At 64.3% G+C, this 17,745-nt stretch overlaps 1 protein-coding gene across 4 annotated transcripts; it reads left to right on the forward strand.

The window, feature by feature from the left end:
- The first annotated feature begins 552 nt into the window (after nt 1-552).
- On the forward strand, nt 553-16,383 carry CNNM4 (cyclin and CBS domain divalent metal cation transport mediator 4). 4 transcript variants are annotated; one of them, XM_068920787.1, is made up of 8 exons: nt 553-2,008; nt 9,661-9,804; nt 9,904-10,041; nt 10,668-10,837; nt 11,158-11,257; nt 13,399-13,580; nt 13,665-13,916; nt 14,495-16,383. In XM_068920787.1, the coding sequence occupies exons 1-7, from the start codon at nt 553-555 to the stop codon at nt 13,869-13,871; spliced, it is 2,397 nt and encodes a 798-aa protein (XP_068776888.1). In that variant the 3' UTR covers nt 13,872-13,916; nt 14,495-16,383. The 4 variants fall into 4 exon arrangements, with proteins under 4 accessions (XP_068776888.1, XP_068776889.1, XP_068776890.1 ...); XM_068920788.1 differs by having other exon boundaries at nt 14,528-16,383; XM_068920789.1 differs by having other exon boundaries at nt 14,599-16,383.
- The last annotated feature ends 1,362 nt before the right edge of the window (nt 16,384-17,745 follow it).

Below are 17,745 nucleotides of genomic sequence, written 5' to 3' on the forward strand. Positions count from 1 at the left end.
GCTGCGCCCCGCGGGCTGGGACTCCCGGCACGGCGGGGTGACACCGCCGAGTGCCACCCCCTTTCCCTAAGGGACACTGCCAAGTGTCGCCACCTCCACATGACCCCCATCCCACCAGGGACCACCCAAGTGCCACCCCCCCCACCCAAGGGACACCCCATGGGACCCCCCCCACACACACCCGGGGGCCACCCCCTTTCCCTAGCAGCTACCCCCAAGTGTCACTTCCCCACCTGCCACTCCTTCGCCACCCTCGTGTGCCACCCCCCCACCCAAGGGACACCCCGTGTGACCCCCCCCAACTTAGGAGACACCAACGTGCCACCCGCCTCCCCTCTCCGTGCGCGCCCTCCCCCACCACCCCAGGCGCGGCCCCTTTAAGGCGGGGGAGGGGGCGTGGCCCCGCCCAGCCGGAGGAGGGGGCGCGGCGCGGTGGGTGACGCGCGGCGGGGGGGGCGTGGCGCGGCGGCCGGGGGGGGCGTGGCGCGGCGGGTGACGCGGCCCGCGAGCGCGGCGGGCGGCTAGTGCGCGCGGCGCCCGCCAGACGCTAACATGGCGCCGGGCGGCGGCGGCTGGCGGCGGCGGCGCGGCGGCGGAGGCGGCGGAGGAGGCGGCGGCGGCGGGGTCGGTCCCGACGCTGCGGGCGGCGGCGGCGCGGCGGCGCCTCCCCTGCTGCCGCCGCTGCTGCTGCTTCTAGCGCTGCCCGGCGGCGCGGCGCCGGCGGGCGACAGCCTCATCCTGGGCATGAGGCTGGAGGAGAGCACGAAGCCGGCGGCGGGGGCGCCGGCCCGCGGGCCCATCCGCGTCACGGAGGGCAGCGAGGTGCTGCTGCGCCTCTACGGGCTGGGCCTGGGGCCCCGCACCGGCGAGCGCGTGGCCTTCGCCGAGCTGCGGCCCGCCGCCGCCAACGCCTCGGCGCCCAACGGCACCTGCCCCGAGCGCTCGCAGGACCTGGTGGTGCAGCCGGGCCCCGCCGAGGCTCGCAACACCTCGGCCCTGCTCCGCGTCCGTGTCCAGCCCCTGCGCAAGGACGAGCAGGCCAAGACCTACGTGCTCTGCACCCAACGCCGGCCCGGCCAACCCTGGCTGCCTCACCAGGGTCCCGACGGCCGCATCGTGGTGCTGGAGGAGAAGAAGTCGTTGCTGCCCCTCTGGCTCCAGGTGATCCTCATCGCCGGGCTCCTGGTGCTCTCGGGCATGTTCAGCGGGCTCAACCTGGGCCTCATGGCGCTGGACCCCATGGAGCTGCGCATCGTGCAGAACTGCGGCACCGACAAGGAGAAGCGCTACGCCCGCAAGATCGAGCCCATCCGGCGCAAGGGCAACTACCTGCTCTGCTCCCTGCTGCTGGGCAACGTGCTGGTCAACACCACCCTCACCATCCTCCTCGACGACCTCATCGGCTCCGGCATCGGCGCCGTCGTCGCCTCCACCATCGGCATCGTCATCTTCGGCGAGATCGTGCCCCAGGCGCTCTGTTCCCGCCACGGTCTGGCCGTGGGCGCCAACACCATCGTGGTCACCAAGTTCTTCATGCTGGTGACGTTCCCCCTCTCCTTCCCCATCAGCAAGCTGCTGGACTGCATCCTGGGCCAGGAGATCGGTACTGTCTACAATCGGGAGAAGCTGGTGGAGATGCTGAAGGTGACGGAGCCATACAATGACCTGGTGAGGGAGGAGCTCAACATGATCCAGGGAGCCCTGGAGCTACGGACCAAGACAGTGGAGGATGTGATGACCCCCCTGCACAACTGTTTCATGATCAACAGCGACGCCATCCTGGATTTCAACACCATGTCGGAGATCATGGAGAGCGGCTTCACCCGCATCCCCGTCTACGAGGACGAGCGCTCCAACATCATGGACATCCTTTACGTCAAGGACCTGGCGTTCGTCGACCCTGACGACTGCACCCCGCTCAAGACCATCACAAAGTTTTACAACCACCCCGTGCACGTCGTCTTCCACGACACCAAGCTGGACGCCATGCTGGAGGAGTTCAAAAAGGGTGAGAGGGCTGGGCGCTGGCCGGGTGGGTGCCGCTCGCCGGACTGCTCCGCTCGGGCTGGGCTGGGCCGCTGGCTTGTTCCCACAGCAACATCTCCGGCTCCGGTCGGAGGAGGCTCTTAACGAGGCTTAGATGCCGGAAGCAAAACTTTCGGCTGAATGTCTCTGGCGGCGCTCCAGGGCCGGAGCCGCCTGCGCTTGGCGCGCGGTGACAGCCCAGGGGGCTTCCTCGGGGCCGAGCTCCGGGCTCTGCTGGCTTTGGGCGTTGGGAGACAGAGGGGATGAGGTGTCTGTGCACGCACCGCTGTGCTGTGCCGCTGGGGACGGGCAGGAACCGGGGCGGCAGCTCGGCCTCGGTGCTTGCAACGGGCCGTGTTTCCGGGGTCCGAGCTGTAACGGCCCTGCACCTGGGTCGGGGAGGGACAGAGCCTCTATTTTACCATCGGCAGGGCACGCTCTGCTTAATGCCAGCCCCTAGAAACACTTTGAGGCTGTTGACTCGCTTCTGGTTCCTAATTAGCAGCCCCGGAGGCCCTTCAATGGCTCCTGGCAAATCGCTCCGATCCCTGGCTCGGGCTTTGCTCCCTCCTCTGGGCCCTTTCCAGGCGCTGGGAACGGCGAGCTGGGCTCGCTGCCGGCCCCGATCACAGCGCTTCCTGCCCCACCTTGCGCTCGGGCACCCAAAACCAGGAGCGGCTAGGGGGCAGGAGGGGCTGGAAGGCCCGTTGGGGCTGCCTCGCCGGTGGGAGCAGGGCCAGGACCGGTGGGAGGCTCCTCTCGTCGGCCCCGGCGCTGCCGGGAGCGAGAGAAGGCCGCGTTAATTCGGAGGCAGGTTTTGAAGGCCCGAGGTCTCCGCTTGGCCTTTGCACCACCATGTTTGCACCGTGCGCCTTCTCTTCGCCCGGGAGTGAGGAGAAAACCCGCACCAGCCAGGAGACCGTCCCTCCTTCCCGAGCTTCTTGCAGCTGCTGCCAGGCCGGTTTGGGTCACCCAGCCTCTCTGCCGGCACACGCTGGGGCCCCAGCTGCCTCGGGGGGTGTTGGCAGCCGACCTGCCTGCTGCTCGCGGCCCGAAACAGGGCTCAGCCATGCCCAGAGCGTTACGCAGCGACGGCTGTTGGCTGGGAGGGTGGGCAGCCGCGGTCCAGGCCGCAGTGGCTGATCACGGCAGAGGTGAGGATCCGTGCGGTGCCGGCTGCGAGACCTGCCTGCCTTGGGGACGGGATAAGTAACCCGGCTTGGGAACAGCTGTGCCGGGCGATGCCAGGCCTCAGCCGTGTGTGACCCTGGTGTCTCCTCTGTCTCCCGTTACATCTGCACAGGGAAGGTTTGGTCCCACTGCGGGAGGTCTGCTGGGCTCGGGGCAGCGCGGAGGAGGTCAGTACCAGCTCCCTGCCGCAGCAGTGGGTTGAGGTGAAGGTAGGCTTCAGGCCAGCGTTGCCTGCTGGGTTTGAGCCCCTGCCTCCAGGGGTGGTTTCCAGTCTGGACTCAGCCGGTTCCAGCCAAGAAACTGCATGCTCCTCGGATTTAGGAGGTCTAACAATTCTTCCTGCAGCCAGAGCTTTGCTCGAGCAAGGATTTGGGAGTGACCTGGTAGACCCAAGCCAGGCTGATCTTTGAGCCCAGCAGAGAGCTGAGAGTTTACGAGGTGGCCTCCCTGGTGACACTGGACACGTGCTCAGGCCGCAGCAAGTTATAGGCTCTGTTTCTGTCTTCCCTGAAACTTTTGTGATCGTGCTGCCCCGAACCCAAAAATTTCAACTTGGGAATAACGCCACCGGATCATGGGTCGGTGTTGTTTGTGGTTGGAACTGTGACGGGATCTCATCGTCTTCGAGCCTCCAACTTTCATTCCTGATTAATGAAAACCTTCTTGGCAAATGCTTTTGCTTTAGTTCATCTTGCGCTGGTTCAAGAATTTCACCCCAAGCAGCACAATACGAATGCGTACGGCTGTCTCTCTTAATCCTGGCCCCATTTCTAAAAACCAACAAAACAGAACCGGAGTCCTATTCTGTCTCTCTGCTGTTGGAGCTGGAGTTACCACGGCTGCTGGCACCAGCCTTTCCCTCTGATGAATCCTTGTGAAAGGATTTAAAGCCTGCTCATTCCAATTACAAGGCCTCGAATATCCCGTATTGTTATTTTTTGTCACTTCTTCTCTGGTTTGAGAGTGGGTAATTTGTGGGCCTGCTGTCTTCCTCGGATGTGGTAGCTGTTTCTGAGGTCCCTTTTTGGGACCGAACACTGATTTCCCGTTACTCACAGTCACCGTGGATGTAGTACCACCCGCAGCGAGTACCAGATCATGGCGAGTCTGTGCCTCATCCCACTGGTTGGGACTCAAAGTGAGCAGGAGCTGCGCCGAAGCTAAGGCTGCCTCTCTGGGTGACTCTGGTCCCCTCCGCGGCATGTCACAGCCCTGATGGCTGTTGTGCGGGAACCTCTAGGGTTGTTTTGGGGAGGTTCAGGGCTTGGAGTTGCCTCGACAGCTCCCTCCAGCTCCCCAAATCCATCCCTAGGGACTGTGTGGTTTGGGTCAGGTTGTTTCTGGAAGGTGGGCTGAATTCCTTGGCCTCAGGAAGGTTCACCTCTGGCACTGGATGAGCTTCATGAGGAAATACCAGGACTGGGTTCGAGCAAAGCAAAAGGTGAAGGAGGCAAAAAATCAACCAGCAGCGCTTCTGATCGTCGTAAGCGTGGCTCTTGGCAGTTTGCTTCTCCCTCAGCTACCACAGATGCATCCTAACTGCCAGCCCTGGGAAGAAAGCTCCTACAGCGATATCTGGCACTTCTCTGCAGTTCGCAGGCCTATACCCTTCCTTCTCCTTCCCTCGGCACGAGCCTGACGTGAAGGTTTGACCAGGGATGTCCCCATGGGGTGGCTGGAGCTCCCAGACTCCGTTTCAACATCAGGATGTTGCTTCACCCCTCTGCGGCTCCTGCAGGAGGTCTGGGAGCACCTGGGGCTTCGCCTGGAGCCAGATGATCCTCAGCACTGATGGTTTTTGGGACGTGGCTGTCCCGTCGTGCCTTGCCACCCGCAGGCAGCATGGATACACCTGCTGCCCCTGTTTCTCGTGCGTGCCACGTCAGGGAAGGATGACAGTGAGTTGGTTGGACAGTGGATTTGGGAAAGCTCCTGGGGTTTCCCTAGAGATGACCCACGCTGTGTTAAATAGGTGGCAGGCGCGGGTCTCTGGGAAGCAGCTCTGCCCAGAGCACCGTTGGTAATGTGGGGACCATTGTATCCAAACAATCCTGGCCAAGGAGGGCCAAGGCTCTAGAGGACCCTGCTTGAGCAGGGAGGTTGGACTAGATGATCTCCAGAGGTCCCATCCAACCTAAACGATTCTGTGATTCTGTGAAGGCTTGGCAACGGGGCCCTGGAGGAGAAGGTGCCTCTGCCCCACGGTGACCACGAGCTCCATCCGCTCCTCTCTCACCTGCCCAGTGGGATGAGCAGGGTCTGTTTCCTCTCCTCCTCGCCCCTCGCTTCGGTAGCGATAGCCCGAGCCGGGTTGGCATTGCGCCCTTTGGTCCGGAGGCTCGAGTTCAGGCTCCGCACCTCGTGGCGTGTTTGCTCGGCCCCAGGCCGCTCCCCGGCTAGCTCAGCCTTGACTGCTCGGCCCAGGCAATTGCAGCATGGTGGTGGGGAGTAACTGATCCCTGACTCATCGGGGCTGGTCCCTAGCAGGCTCAAAACCTGATCCTATCGCCTCTTCTCTCCTCTCGCCGCTGGCTGAGTGTGTGCAAACACACGCACCGCGAAAGTGGGCACTGCCCTCGGAGAGGAGCGCAGAGGCACCGGGGTCTCGTTGCGGTCGGGAAAGTCTAATTTCGCCAAGATGAGCCGGGGTGGGCGCAGGAAGCGTTTGGTTTACGCCACCGCCTGTGCAGCCAAACACTCTTAGAGGCTTTTCCACACTTTGTTGGCATCGTTTCCGCAGCCTTTTTGTCGCCGCATTGTCTGAATCGCGTGAGCTTGGCTGCCTTGCCTGAAGAAGGAGAAAAAGGAGTGCTGTGCAGGGCCGATCTCTAAAATTAGCTTTTTGCTAGGTGCAAACGTGGTGATGAGGGGCCTGCAGCCACCAGCTCTAAAATTAAATAACCGATAGTGTTGGAGAGGGCAGTGCTTAACTTCATGCTGGCATAAAACACACCTGCCTTAGCTCGAAGGCTTGTAGGATATGGATCTTGACCTTGCTGCTGGCCTGGCAGTGCATGTTGTCGTGGATTAGGGGATTTGGGGGTAGAGGCTCTAGCAGACATCCCATCGCGTGCACTAGGCAGGGAATTCACAGGGTCCGCTCCGTTCCTTGCCGTCTCCAAGAGGTTTAACGCCAGGAGCCTCGGTTTCCTCCCCGCGTACGCATCACTGCTTCTGCCTGGATGTCTGCAAACAGCGTCGTCGCAGAGGGACTTTCCCAGAAGCAGCGACTGCGTCTGGCCGGCTTGGCCCTGCTCCGAAAGAGCCCGTACGCGTCCCGCTTCCAGCACAGCGATCCCGGCCACTTCAGATAATCCTACGTGAGCCTGAAGGGAGGAAACGGCTCGCTGCAGCGGTAGGGTTTGTTTCTCGGGGCTCTGTGTGTGTGCGGCCGTTCCCAAAGGCGGTGCCTGGCGTCTTCTCGCATCTGTGCTGCAGCCGCTGGGCAGGAGTGGCTCTCCAAAAGCCAAGCGCTTTCCAGCCAGCGGCTCTGGGGAAGAGGTGGTTGATTTAAAAAACAAAACAAAACAAAACAAAAAAAACCCCTTGCGAGCACTCTGGTTCAGTTCTTCCCCTGCCCCATGCCCTTCCCCAGCGCCCTGGGCACAGCTCGGCATACACTCCAGCCCTCCAGCTGGGGAGCAGGGGGGAATGACAGCCGGCCTGAGCTATTTGCAGCGTTCGTGGCCGTCTCCGCAGGCTTGCTCGGCCTCAACTCACGGGCTCGGCCCTGCGAGGTGCCTCCCGGCTGGGGAGAGGCAGGATCAGCCTTTATCCCAAAGCAAACAGCAGCAGCCATGCGTCGGGGAGCTGGTGCCCACTGGCGACGAAGCAAACGCTGGCGCTGAGAGCTGACGGCTTGGGGTCGAGCCGGCACCCTGATGGACAGCGTGTTTTCGCCCCTGCGAGCGCAGGATGAAGGTGCGGGAATCCAGGACAGGATTGATCCTCCGGAGAGGAAGGGAAAGCGAGGCCGCTGTGCTGTGAGGTCGGTTGTCCCCTGTACCAAGGCCGAGCTCTGCCCCGGAGCCCCGCGGCAGGAGGTGCTGGGGGCAATCAGCCCTTGCTCTGGCCTGGCAGGGATACCCTGTTGGGGCGCACACACCAGTGCTATGTCCACGTGAGTGGCGCAGGGAGAAATGCTGGTGGCGAGAGTGCAGATGTGCTCGGTTTAGGTTGTCAGAAAGAAGATGGGTCATTCCTTGCTAGGTGTGGGGCGCGATCCAGGCAGAGCAGGAGGAAGAGGTGGGGGGAGAGAGGCAGCGCAAGCGCAAGGCTGCTTGGAGCCGAGAGCCTGTCACGTGTGGAAGGGGTCGCCCAGAAGCGTATTTTGGGGAAAACACTAAGGCAATCGCGCCCCCAAGTCTCCACCTCAGTCCTGGAGGCATCTCTGGCCCATGGAGGACATGGGTGCGCACCAGGCAGAGGAGCTCGCCTTTGAACTACCATCGCTGCCAAGCTTCCTGCCTGCAGAACCGAACGATTTGAGCGCTGCTGAAGAAACTGGGAGGCTTTTCCGAGAGAGAAGCTTCCTTTGACACCCTCACCCTGCGGGCAGCGAGGTCGGGAGCGCGAGAGATGCCAGAGACATCCCTGCCATGGGTGCAGCCGCAGGCAGGAGAAAGGGCTGGGCGCAGAGCAAGGTGTTGGCCTGCGGCAGCTGGTGGCTTGGCCGCCTAGCCCAGCCCTCAGGGCTGTGCCTCCGACCTTTGGGTCCCACTTCCCGGTTTTCTCCGGCTGCTTTTCCGGTTGGGCAAGGGCTGGGGCACGAGCCGGATGGCTCCAGGCTCCTTGGCCCGTGCGGCTCGTGGCTATGTCAAATGCCACGGAGGTACCCCCAGCTATTTTTCCCATCTCCATCAAAGTCGAGGAGGAAATGTCACCCCCCTTTGTGCCTCGATTTCCCCAGGCTAAAGATACTGGTCTTGCAAGCACGTTGCTGCTGGCCTGAGCGTGGGGAAACGGCCGCTCCAGTTCTCCGCGGCCTCCGGGCCTGGGGAGCAGGGCTGCAACTTCCAGCGCCGCAGTAGCGATTCCCAGCTGGGGTGGCCTTTCCCAGTGCTGGTGGCTCAGCGTGATTTCTTTCCTGCTTTCCTTCAGCTGGGACAAACACCCCGGGCAGAGGGATTGAAAATTGGCTGTCAGGCTCAAAGGGGAGAGCTCAGGCTCGCCACCTGGCTGGTGGCTGACACAAATGGAGTATCCAGGGACCCACGTTGGTCACTGCTGTCACCAGCATCCCACATGACCCCTTGTCAAACCTGGGGGTGACGCTAAAGGCGAGGGGATTGACTCGCTGAGGGCTGTAGCAACACTGCATTTGGGGTGGCAGAAACTTGATGAGAGGCTCCTGGTTCTCCACCGGGCCGGAAAACCCCTGGGCAGAGTCCTGGGGGTGAGTGTGATGCCAGGCTCAGTGCCAGCCAGCGGTCGCACTGATGTTTAATATGGCAAACTGCACCCTGGCTGCGTTGGGTGAGGGGAGGTCTCCCCACGAGCAGGGACCTCTCGGGGATGCCCCGGGGCCGTTTCGCAGGGGCCGGCGTACATACGGCCTGGCTAGGACCAGCAGCTCTCTGCCTTTGGCTCTCTTTCCCGGATGTTTTGGCTCTGGGATCAGGCCACAGCACCTGGCATCCGGAGCGTTTCCTCCAGGACAGGACAGTCCAGGTCAGCTTGGCAGAGCTGCTGAGGAAAATCGGAGAGGCAATAGCCCCTGGCAGAGACGTGACCCATCCCGGCAGGCTCGGGGTCGCGTTCCTCCCCGAGGGCTGGCTGCTTCCTCACGTTTCTCTTGTCGACGTTTCTTGGGTGCATCGTTTTGCCCAGCAAACATCCCTCAGCCGGAGGGTGCAGGGGTGTCGTAAGCAGGCCAGTACGCTCACCGGATGGTGAGCATCCACGCTCACCAAGCAGAGCCAGTGCCGCATGGGCCGTGCCAGCACCCCGCTGCGCTCTGGTGACGTGGCATAGGCTCCTCCAAGGATGCATCCGGATCCAGCGCCTGGAAAAGCCTCTGGCCAAGCCCCACTGCAGTACGGAGATGCCCTGAGCCCATGCCTGCACTAATGGCAGGGGGAATTCTGTCATGGGCTTAGTTACTGTCATTATATTGGGAATTAGGGCCCAGCCCAGGGACTCATTTAGTTTTTAACTCTTTTATTATAAGTTTCCTGCCCCGGGAGGATGGTGGGATCGGCTGCTGGGAGCACCTGCACGGGCAAATTCCTTTGAGGGAAGGGCCAGGCCCTTGATCCCAGTGGCATCCCCGGGGTGCAGAGTCCTTTCCCACCCTGCTGTCCTGCTTGTGGTGGGAGCCCACCCCAGGTGTGGTGGGGCTGGGGGCTGCCAGGAACCATGCACTATCAGAGCCCCGGGCCTTTGCGCAGGGTGGTCTCGCTTCCAGCAGGATGCCGTGACCAACATCTGTGTGTCTGTCTGCAGGGAAGTCCCACCTGGCAATCGTGCAGAAGGTGAACAACGAGGGCGAGGGAGATCCCTTCTACGAGGTGCTGGGGCTGGTGACGCTGGAGGACGTCATCGAGGAGATCATCAAGTCGGAGATCCTGGACGAGTCGGATATGTACAGTAGGTTCTGGGCTTGGCCCGGCCCCTGTTGGGTGTTGTGGCCTGGGGCAAGGGGACCCGGGTCCTGCCTGCCCACCTCTGACACCCTGCTCCCTACAGCTGACAACCGCAACAGGAAGCGGGTGGGCAACCAGAAAAACAAGCGGGACTTCTCTGCCTTCAAGGACCCCGTCAACGAGCTCAAGGTGAAGATCTCCCCACAGCTGCTGCTGGCTGCTCACCGCTTCCTCTCTACGGGTGAGTTGAGGGGGGACACTCCCTATGGCTCGGGGTGCCTGTCGGCTCAGCCCTGCTCTGGAGCACCAGCACCGACGGCTCCGTGTCCCTGGCATGGCTTCACAGCTGGATGAGCTCCATTCCTTTCACCGCAATGAGGAAGAGTCACTTTGGCCATCCCGTTCCGAAATTAATACTTGTGCCTTGTCCGCAATCCTGCCCTTATCCTATCTGCTGCAACTTTTCCTCCCCAACTTGGCTGGGGAGGCCCTGCCTGGCGCTGCATCCCCGCAGACTGGCTGGGTTCGTGGAGTTGCCACCCCTTGGGTGGCCTTGTCCTGTCACTAGAAATGAGAAGGGACAGGGCTCGGGGATACCAGCCCTGCCTCTGACACCTAGCAGCTGGGGCTGCCCATCCTGGGCTCTCTCCATCTGTTTGCGGAGCTGGTGGAGGCACCAAACTCATGGACTTCCAGCTCAGGGAGGTGTCTGTGGGACCCAACCTGATCTAGGGCATGTCCTCAAGGGACAAGGGTTCCAGCACATCCCCCGTCACCTTCCTCCAGTGCCCGTGGTACAGACAGCCGGAGTGAAGGGAGAGGGGTGAAGACTGGGTGGCTCTGACCCCCTTCCCCTCTCATTCTCAGAGGTGACGCTCTTCACCCCCAACTTCATCTCGGAGAAGATCCTGCTGCGGCTGCTCAAGTACTCCGACGTCATTCAGGAGTTGAAGTTTGACGAGGAGAATAAGAAATCCCCGCGCCACTTCCTCTACACTAAGAACAAGGCAGCAGACTACTTCATCCTCATCCTGCAGGTACCCGGGGCCAGGCACAGGGTGCCGCTGGGGCCTCGCCAGTTGGGCACGGGAAGGCAGCGCCAGCCACACGCGGGGTCCCTCGGGCAAGCTGTAACCCCGGGAAGGCTATAAGGGCTCTCCCTCTGTCCGCGTCGCGATCCAGCGCTTGCCCTTTCACGACGCTGAGGTCAGCGGCGAGGGGGACGAGCCGCCCTCCCAGCCTGGCTGCGAGCCCTTGGGGGTGGCACGGGCGAACGGGGCGCTTGCCTGTCCCGTGGCCGTGGGATGCAGCACGTCTCTCTGCAGCGTTACAGTCTGACGCCGTCTCTCCCTTGCAGGGCAAGGTGGAAGTGGAGGCCGGCAAGGAAAGCATGAAGTTTGAGGCGGGAGCCTTCTCCTATTATGGGGTGATGGCCCTCAGCCCACCTCCTGTATCGGGTAAGCGGTTCCTGATCGGGCACCCAGCATGGGCAGAGCCCCCCGATCCTGCCCTAGAGCTGCCTTAGGGAATAGGAGACGCCGGAGGCTACAGGCCCCATTTTGGTGCCCCGCAAGCTGCTGTGAGGCCTGGGCACCCTCTGCCGATGAGCCAAAGGCAGCCTGGCAGCGCGGCAGAGCCAGCACCTCACCTGGCACTTGTTCTCAGGGACCCGCACCCTGAGTGCATCTGGCAGTGGAGGCAGAGGGTTTGGGCGCGACCTGGAGCTAAAGCTCCGGCATCTGGGCTCGAAGCGTGCTGGCAGATCTGTTTCTCTGCTGCTCCGATGCCGGGCTGCCCTCCCGGCGCTGCCAGGCTCTGCGAGCAGCCCGAGATCGATCCTCCCGGCCCATGCTGGGCTCAGCGTACAGTCATGGGGTCACCAAGGGAGAGCACAGCCACTCATGATGGCAGAGAAGCCCCGCAGCCCAGGGGGGTTAACCCTGCCCTGGGGGTCCCTGCCCCTGTGCCGAGGAGGAAAAGTTGTGTTTATCCCCGGGGGGCCATGCACTCAGCCATCCCGCCTGCAGCACGGATCCGTGCCCGTCTTCTCTGCCGCGGGCCTGAGCGTGGCGAGGGGCAGAGGTACGGATGCCGGGGGAACATCGCAACCGCCGTCTCCTTTGCCCAGAGGTCTCTCTTGACGTTGTCCTCTGCGTGTCTGTGTTGTCCGTGTCTCTGCCTAGCCCTCCCAGCCCAGCCCCGGCGCCAATCCACAAAGCGAGGGTCATTGTTTTCCAGGTTGACAGGTAAATGGTGCGGCTGCATGGCGTGCCAAACCCCTCTGTGACCGGATTAACCCGCCATTTGGGCGTCCCCACCACTCTGGCCCCATTAATGCAGCACTGGGCACCGGGCCCCCAAGCTGGGCCAGCTCAGCTCCTCACGGTCTCATCTGACTCTGGCACAGCCGAGCGTGGGGCTCGTCCACGCCAGCGAGGAGCATCCATGTGCCGGGAGACTGTCCCGGCTGCCTCCCCTTGCCGCTGGCTTTTTCAGCCCGTGTCCGAGTGCCTCGATGCTCCAAAGGCAGCTGGGCCAGCTTCTCCTGCTGTGAGCACGGTGCTCTGGAGACCTGTTGTGGTAGCTTGCGGGCTGGAGCCGTACGGTGCCACTGCCCGGCATCTCATGGCCCCGCTCAAAGCAGCAGTGAGGTCCTATGCTGCAATCACCCCATTTTCTCCCAGCTGCCTCTGCCGTGCCTTCGGCGGAGGAGTAGGACGATGGCGCTCCCCAGGTGGATGAAGCCCCGTTTGGTGGCCTTCCCCTTGTCGAGTGGCTAGTGAGGAGGTGCTTCTCTTTCCCCGTGCTGCATGTGGCTCCTGTGTCACCCCGAGGCTTTCCGAGCACGTCACCGCGCCGTCCTGTCCCCGTAACCCCCACCTCGACCCTAACCCCACGCCGAGTGAGCAATCCACCGGCCTTGTGCTGGGACCCTGGGCGAGGGGACGGCCGGCTGTCCCCCGGGCGGCGCCTGGCCCTGGAGCAGGGCGCCTGCAGGGTCTCGCCGTGTCGGCCAGGCTCCAGGCCGCTCGGCCGCGGTCGGTGGCCGTTTGGCAGGAGCGACGGGCAGGGACCGCGTCCGGCGCTGCGTGGGCAGAGCCGGGGTACGGCAGGGCTCGGCCGTGGAGGGCTGCGCTTGGGTAGACGTATGTCCTGTTGCTCTCCCTTTGCGCTTGGCTCCGCGTCCCCAGATCCTACGGGATGGGCCTCCGATACCAGCCTGGCCTGCAAGCCCTGGCCCGCTCCGGAAATGGGGCAGCATCGTTTGGGGCTTGGCACCCCACAGACCCGTTTGAGAGCTGGTAACCTGCTGGGATCCTGTCCCATGCGTCCTGCCCCTCGCAAGGACGGTATCCGGAGCAGCGGGTTGAGGGCTTGCAGCCTGCCTGCCCTCCGCTGGCAGGCAGCACACGTGCAGAGAGTTGTCAGGCCTCAGCCCAGCACGGCTCTGGGAGGGGATGGCTCTCAGAGGCAGGGCTGGGAGCTGCGCTTGCATCCCCAGCAGCTGTGGGATCCGGTGCCCCAGCGCTCCTCGGTGGCCAGGCGAGGGCCCGGCGAGGCGGCGGCGCTGCTCACCCGCCCTGCCCTGTCTCCGCAGAGATACGCTCGCCGTCCCACGTCAGCGGCCTGAACCGTTCCGCCTCGCTGAGCTGCCACGAGCGCTCGGACTCCATCTCTTCCCCCGTGAGCGGCAGCAACAACCAGCTCAACGTGGGCGCCGGGTCCCAGTACGTGGCTGACTTCAGCGTCCGGGCCCTCACCGATCTGCAATTCGTCAAGGTGAGAGAGCCGGCCGAGGGGGACTCGGGGTGGCGGGTTAGCGGGGGACCTCGGGGCCTCCTAACGCCCTCCTTCCCGGGCCAGATCACTCGGCAGGAGTACCAGAACGGCCTCATGGCCTCCCGCATGGACAGTTGCCCCCAGTCCCCGGACAGCAACGCCTCCAAAGTGGACACCAGCCTGCCGGAGAAGCCCGAGCCCTCGAGCACGGATGAGACCACCAGTCTCCTGAACGAGAGGAACTGCCTGAGCCGCAGGAGCAACCACAGCTCCCTGGAGAACTCCATCTGACCCCGGCCCCGCCGGGGACGCGCTCGGAGGACGCTCTGGACCAAGGTGAGGGACGTGGAAGGGGCGCCGCCGCACGCACGCCCCCGTAGCTTTTCTCTTTAGGGACCCTTCCCTGTACGAAACGCTCCGCATCTGGCGGGGGAGCAGGCTGGAAGCGACGGAGCGGATACGGGTCCGTGGCGTAGCGCCACACTAACACGCAAAGGGAATTCCCCGCCCCGCCGTGGGTAACGGAGCCGTGGGGTGCCGGGACCCGCCGGGGCAAGGCTCTGCCCGGGTGCGGATGGAGGGATCTGCGGCACAGTTAAAAAGGGAGCCCGGTTTTGCTGCTGTTTTGAAACTGGCTTTCTATTTAAACGAATCCCGATGGAGACGGAGGGCTGCACTCCGCTACAGGCGCACGTGGAGGGCGACGACCCGCTTCGTGCGGCCCAGCGCCTTCATCTGGCTTTGGGTTCTTCCCCCCGGCCGTCCCGCTGGGACGCCAAGGACCACGGCAGCGCAGCCAGGGAGGAGGCAGCGCGCTCGGCCAGGCCGTGGCCGCCGCTCGTTTAGCTCAGGGAGCCTCAAATTCTTGCATGTCACTTCTCTCCGGTCATCCTGACCCGGCGGCCGGTCCTTAGCCGCCAGCTCCATGGAGATCTCCACATCTGCAGCCCCTCAGGGATGAGCCCGGCGCGGATCCCGCTCTCGCTGGCGGGCAGCTCAACGGTTTTGGGTGCCGCAGGCCCGCGGAGGTAGAACGGCGCTGGGAGCTGGCTGCGACCGGACCCTTTGGGAACGACTTTCGGCAACGCGAGGGCTGGCTTGGGCTCTGCGGCGTGACGGCAGCGTTTCCCGCGTCGGCTCGTGGAGACACCTGAGCTCGTTGTGCTCTCGTTCCTCTCCCGGAAATCCGGACCGCTCCTGTCGTCCCGTCGCTCCGGCCTGTGCTCGTGGGGAGAGGCTCGTGCTTGTGCCACCTTCTTGCCGTGTCCTTTCCTGTCCCGCTGGCCCGGGGCTCCAGGGAACGCCGCTGTGGCGTGCTGCCCTTTGGATGCATCGGGGCCACTCGGCTTGCGGTTCCCGGAGCGCGGAGCATCCTCGAGGCGGCCAGCTGTGGAGGGCGCAGCTGTGCTGATGGGGCAAGTCGGATGAATCCGAGGAATCCTTGCTGGTGCCAAGTTTTCCTGCCGGGATGCTAAGCCGCCGCGCCGCGCGGAGGAGCCTCCGGCGCCATCGCCGCCGGGATGAGGCGGGCTGCAGCCGAGCTGGCCCTTCTCAGAGACGTGACCCTCTGCAACATCCCGGCTCTGCTTCGACTCCGCTTTCCGTGCCGTCCCACCGCAAGAAAAGACCACGGCGGCATTGCCCGCTGTCTGCCCGCGGTGCTGGAAGGCCCTCGGCCGTCGGGGAGGCAATGGTGGCGCCCCGGGTCGCTTCCCCCGCCGCCCACCCTGGCACCCGGACGGCCCCGGGCATCTCGGCGGCCTCCTCGCCGCACCCATCAGCGTCACGAGCGCGTCGGAGGTTTGCCCCTGCGGGAGAACAGCCGGGGAGCAAGAAGGGGCCGTTGTCGCTTCGCTGCTTTCCGACGAAGCCCGAATCCGCCCCGTGCGCTCGTCTCGGGGCGGAATAACCCCCGGCGGGAGCTCCGAGCGCCCGGCGAGGCGGATACCAGCGGATACCGGCCTGACTTCGGCGCCTTTCCCGCCCTCGGAGGCAGAAGAGACGGGAATCGTGCCGGAGCCGGCGGCGGCGGGGGGGTGCGGCGGGGGGGCCAGGTTTGCCCGGCCCGGCAGGGCCGTCTCAGGGAGTGCTGGCCGGGGGGCGGTGGGCGCAGATCCCCCCCTGGAAGGAGGGGGAAACGCCGGGATCGCTCCGGAGGAGGATGCCGCGCCGAGAGCGGAGCCCCCCCGGCCTCGCCGCGGCGCCCGCGCGCTGGCGCCAAGCTAGTGACCAAAGTTGTACGGGGCAGGGGGGAGCGAGGGGGCCCCGTCGCCGGCCCCCCGGCCCCGGCTCCGGCGCCTTCCTCCCCGACCTTCCTCGTCCTCCGGCGCCCGTTCGCGGCCTCGTGGCTGGAGGTCGAGCCCCCGCCGAGGGGGTGCCCCCCCCCCCCACCAACCACCACCAAAGCACAAGGTCCCGGGGTGACTCTGTAAGTTATTGGGAGAAGGTTTAATTATTTTTGTTAATCGTGTCTTCGACTATCAGGTCCTAGAGCCTCGGCGGGGGAGATGCTAGAAATAATAATAAACCCACGATGGAAAAGCCCTTCCTTTTTATTAAATCTTCTTTCTATGCAAAGCGGGAGCGGGGCCGGCCGCGGGCCCCGGGGGGCAGCCGAGGTAGCCGATAACTCATATTTATTTTGCGTCAGGTTTGGTGTGTTTTGGGGGCGGCGGAGGCCGCGGTGGCGGGGCTCTCCCCGGCGAGGCGGCGGCGGTTGGGCCCCCAACCATGATCTTTGCTCAACCAACTATGGATTTTTTTTTCTTTTTTTCCAACGGGTTAATAAAAATCTATATCTGTATCTCAGCTTTCTCAGTGCTTCGGCGACCCCCGCCCCGGCCTGTTTCCGCCGTGGCGGCGCGGCTCCTTTAAATCTTCCTCCTCCTCCTCCTCCTCCTCCTCCTCCCGCCTCCCCGGTGTTGTTTACAGCGCGGCGTAACCCCGCCGCGCTCAGGTAGGAGGGTGGCAGCTGCTGATTGGCCGCGGGTTGCGTCTCGAGGGGGGCTGATTGGCCGCGGGGCGCGGGGCGTGGCGGCCGCCGATTGGTTCAGGAGCGTGAGGCGGGGAGGTCACCGATTGGCGGTAGGGCGGAACGGCGGCGGAGGGGGCGGGGAGAGGGCGGAGCGAGGGCGGCCGCCGATTGGCCGCGGGGCGGAAGGGCGGCGGGGCGGTGGCGGCCGCCGATTGGCCGCGGGGCGGCCGGGGGGAGGGGCGGGGTGGTGCCGGCGGGCGTCAGGCAGCGCCTGAGGGGAGTTCGCGCGGCCGCCGCGCCCCGTGTGGCCGCGCTTCTCCCTTCGGCGGGGCTGAAGGCGGCGCTCGGCCCTTCCCGCCAGCTCCTCTCTCGGGCGCAGCTCAGCGCCGCGGTCAGCGTAGAGCTCGGGTTGGACCGGGCAAACGCCCGAGGGTGCTGGGCCGCCCCGCGGGGGCGGCGCGGGGCTCGGCGGCCGCCCGTGCTGTCCCGGGCCGCGGCTGCCTTCGCGGTGCTGCTCTCCCGCCCCGCCTTGGGCGGCGCCCGCATCCTCGCCGTCTTCTGCCTCCGCGCCGGCTTAACAGCCGCCGCGTTTTCTCCGCTGCAGGCAAAACCGAGCTGTCCCGAGGGGAAGAAGAGAGCCGGAGCCCGGGTGCGTAGCCGCGGCTCTGTCCCGCCTGCTCGGAGCCCCCAGCTGCTCCCTGGGGGAAGAAGCCGGCAGCTGCGGTGCGAGCTGAGGGCCGGGAGCGTGGCCGCGGCCTCCCCTGCCCGCCCGGGCTTTGGCAGCAGGCCTGAGCGCAGCTTGGAAGGCTTTGCAAGAGGGTCCCGGCTCGTGCAGCCCGGGCCCAGCTGGCTGAAGGAAGGGAAGAGGAGCTGGGAGCAGCCCAGCACCAGGGTGATGCGTAGACAGCGCTGCCCGGGTTTGGGCAGCCATGGAGCAGCTGTCCGAAACAGTTACAAGCACGCGCTGGCACAGCACGCTCCCAGAGAGGGGTCACAGCGCCCCAGCCACGCTCACCCTGGGCCCTGCGGGCTTTCCTGGTTGAATGAAACAGTATTATTTGCTCCGTTCCTAAATTCTTCTTTGAAGAAAGTAAAACCTGCTGCAGGGGTGGGGGTCTGTACCTCCCCGCTGGCAGCTGTCTCATCTAAAAGCCCAGCGTAGTGAAGGAGCTGTAACACTCACACCCTGCA

Source organism: Struthio camelus, chromosome 27 (genome assembly GCF_040807025.1).
Source record: "Struthio camelus isolate bStrCam1 chromosome 27, bStrCam1.hap1, whole genome shotgun sequence".
NCBI lineage: Eukaryota > Metazoa > Chordata > Aves > Struthioniformes > Struthionidae > Struthio > Struthio camelus.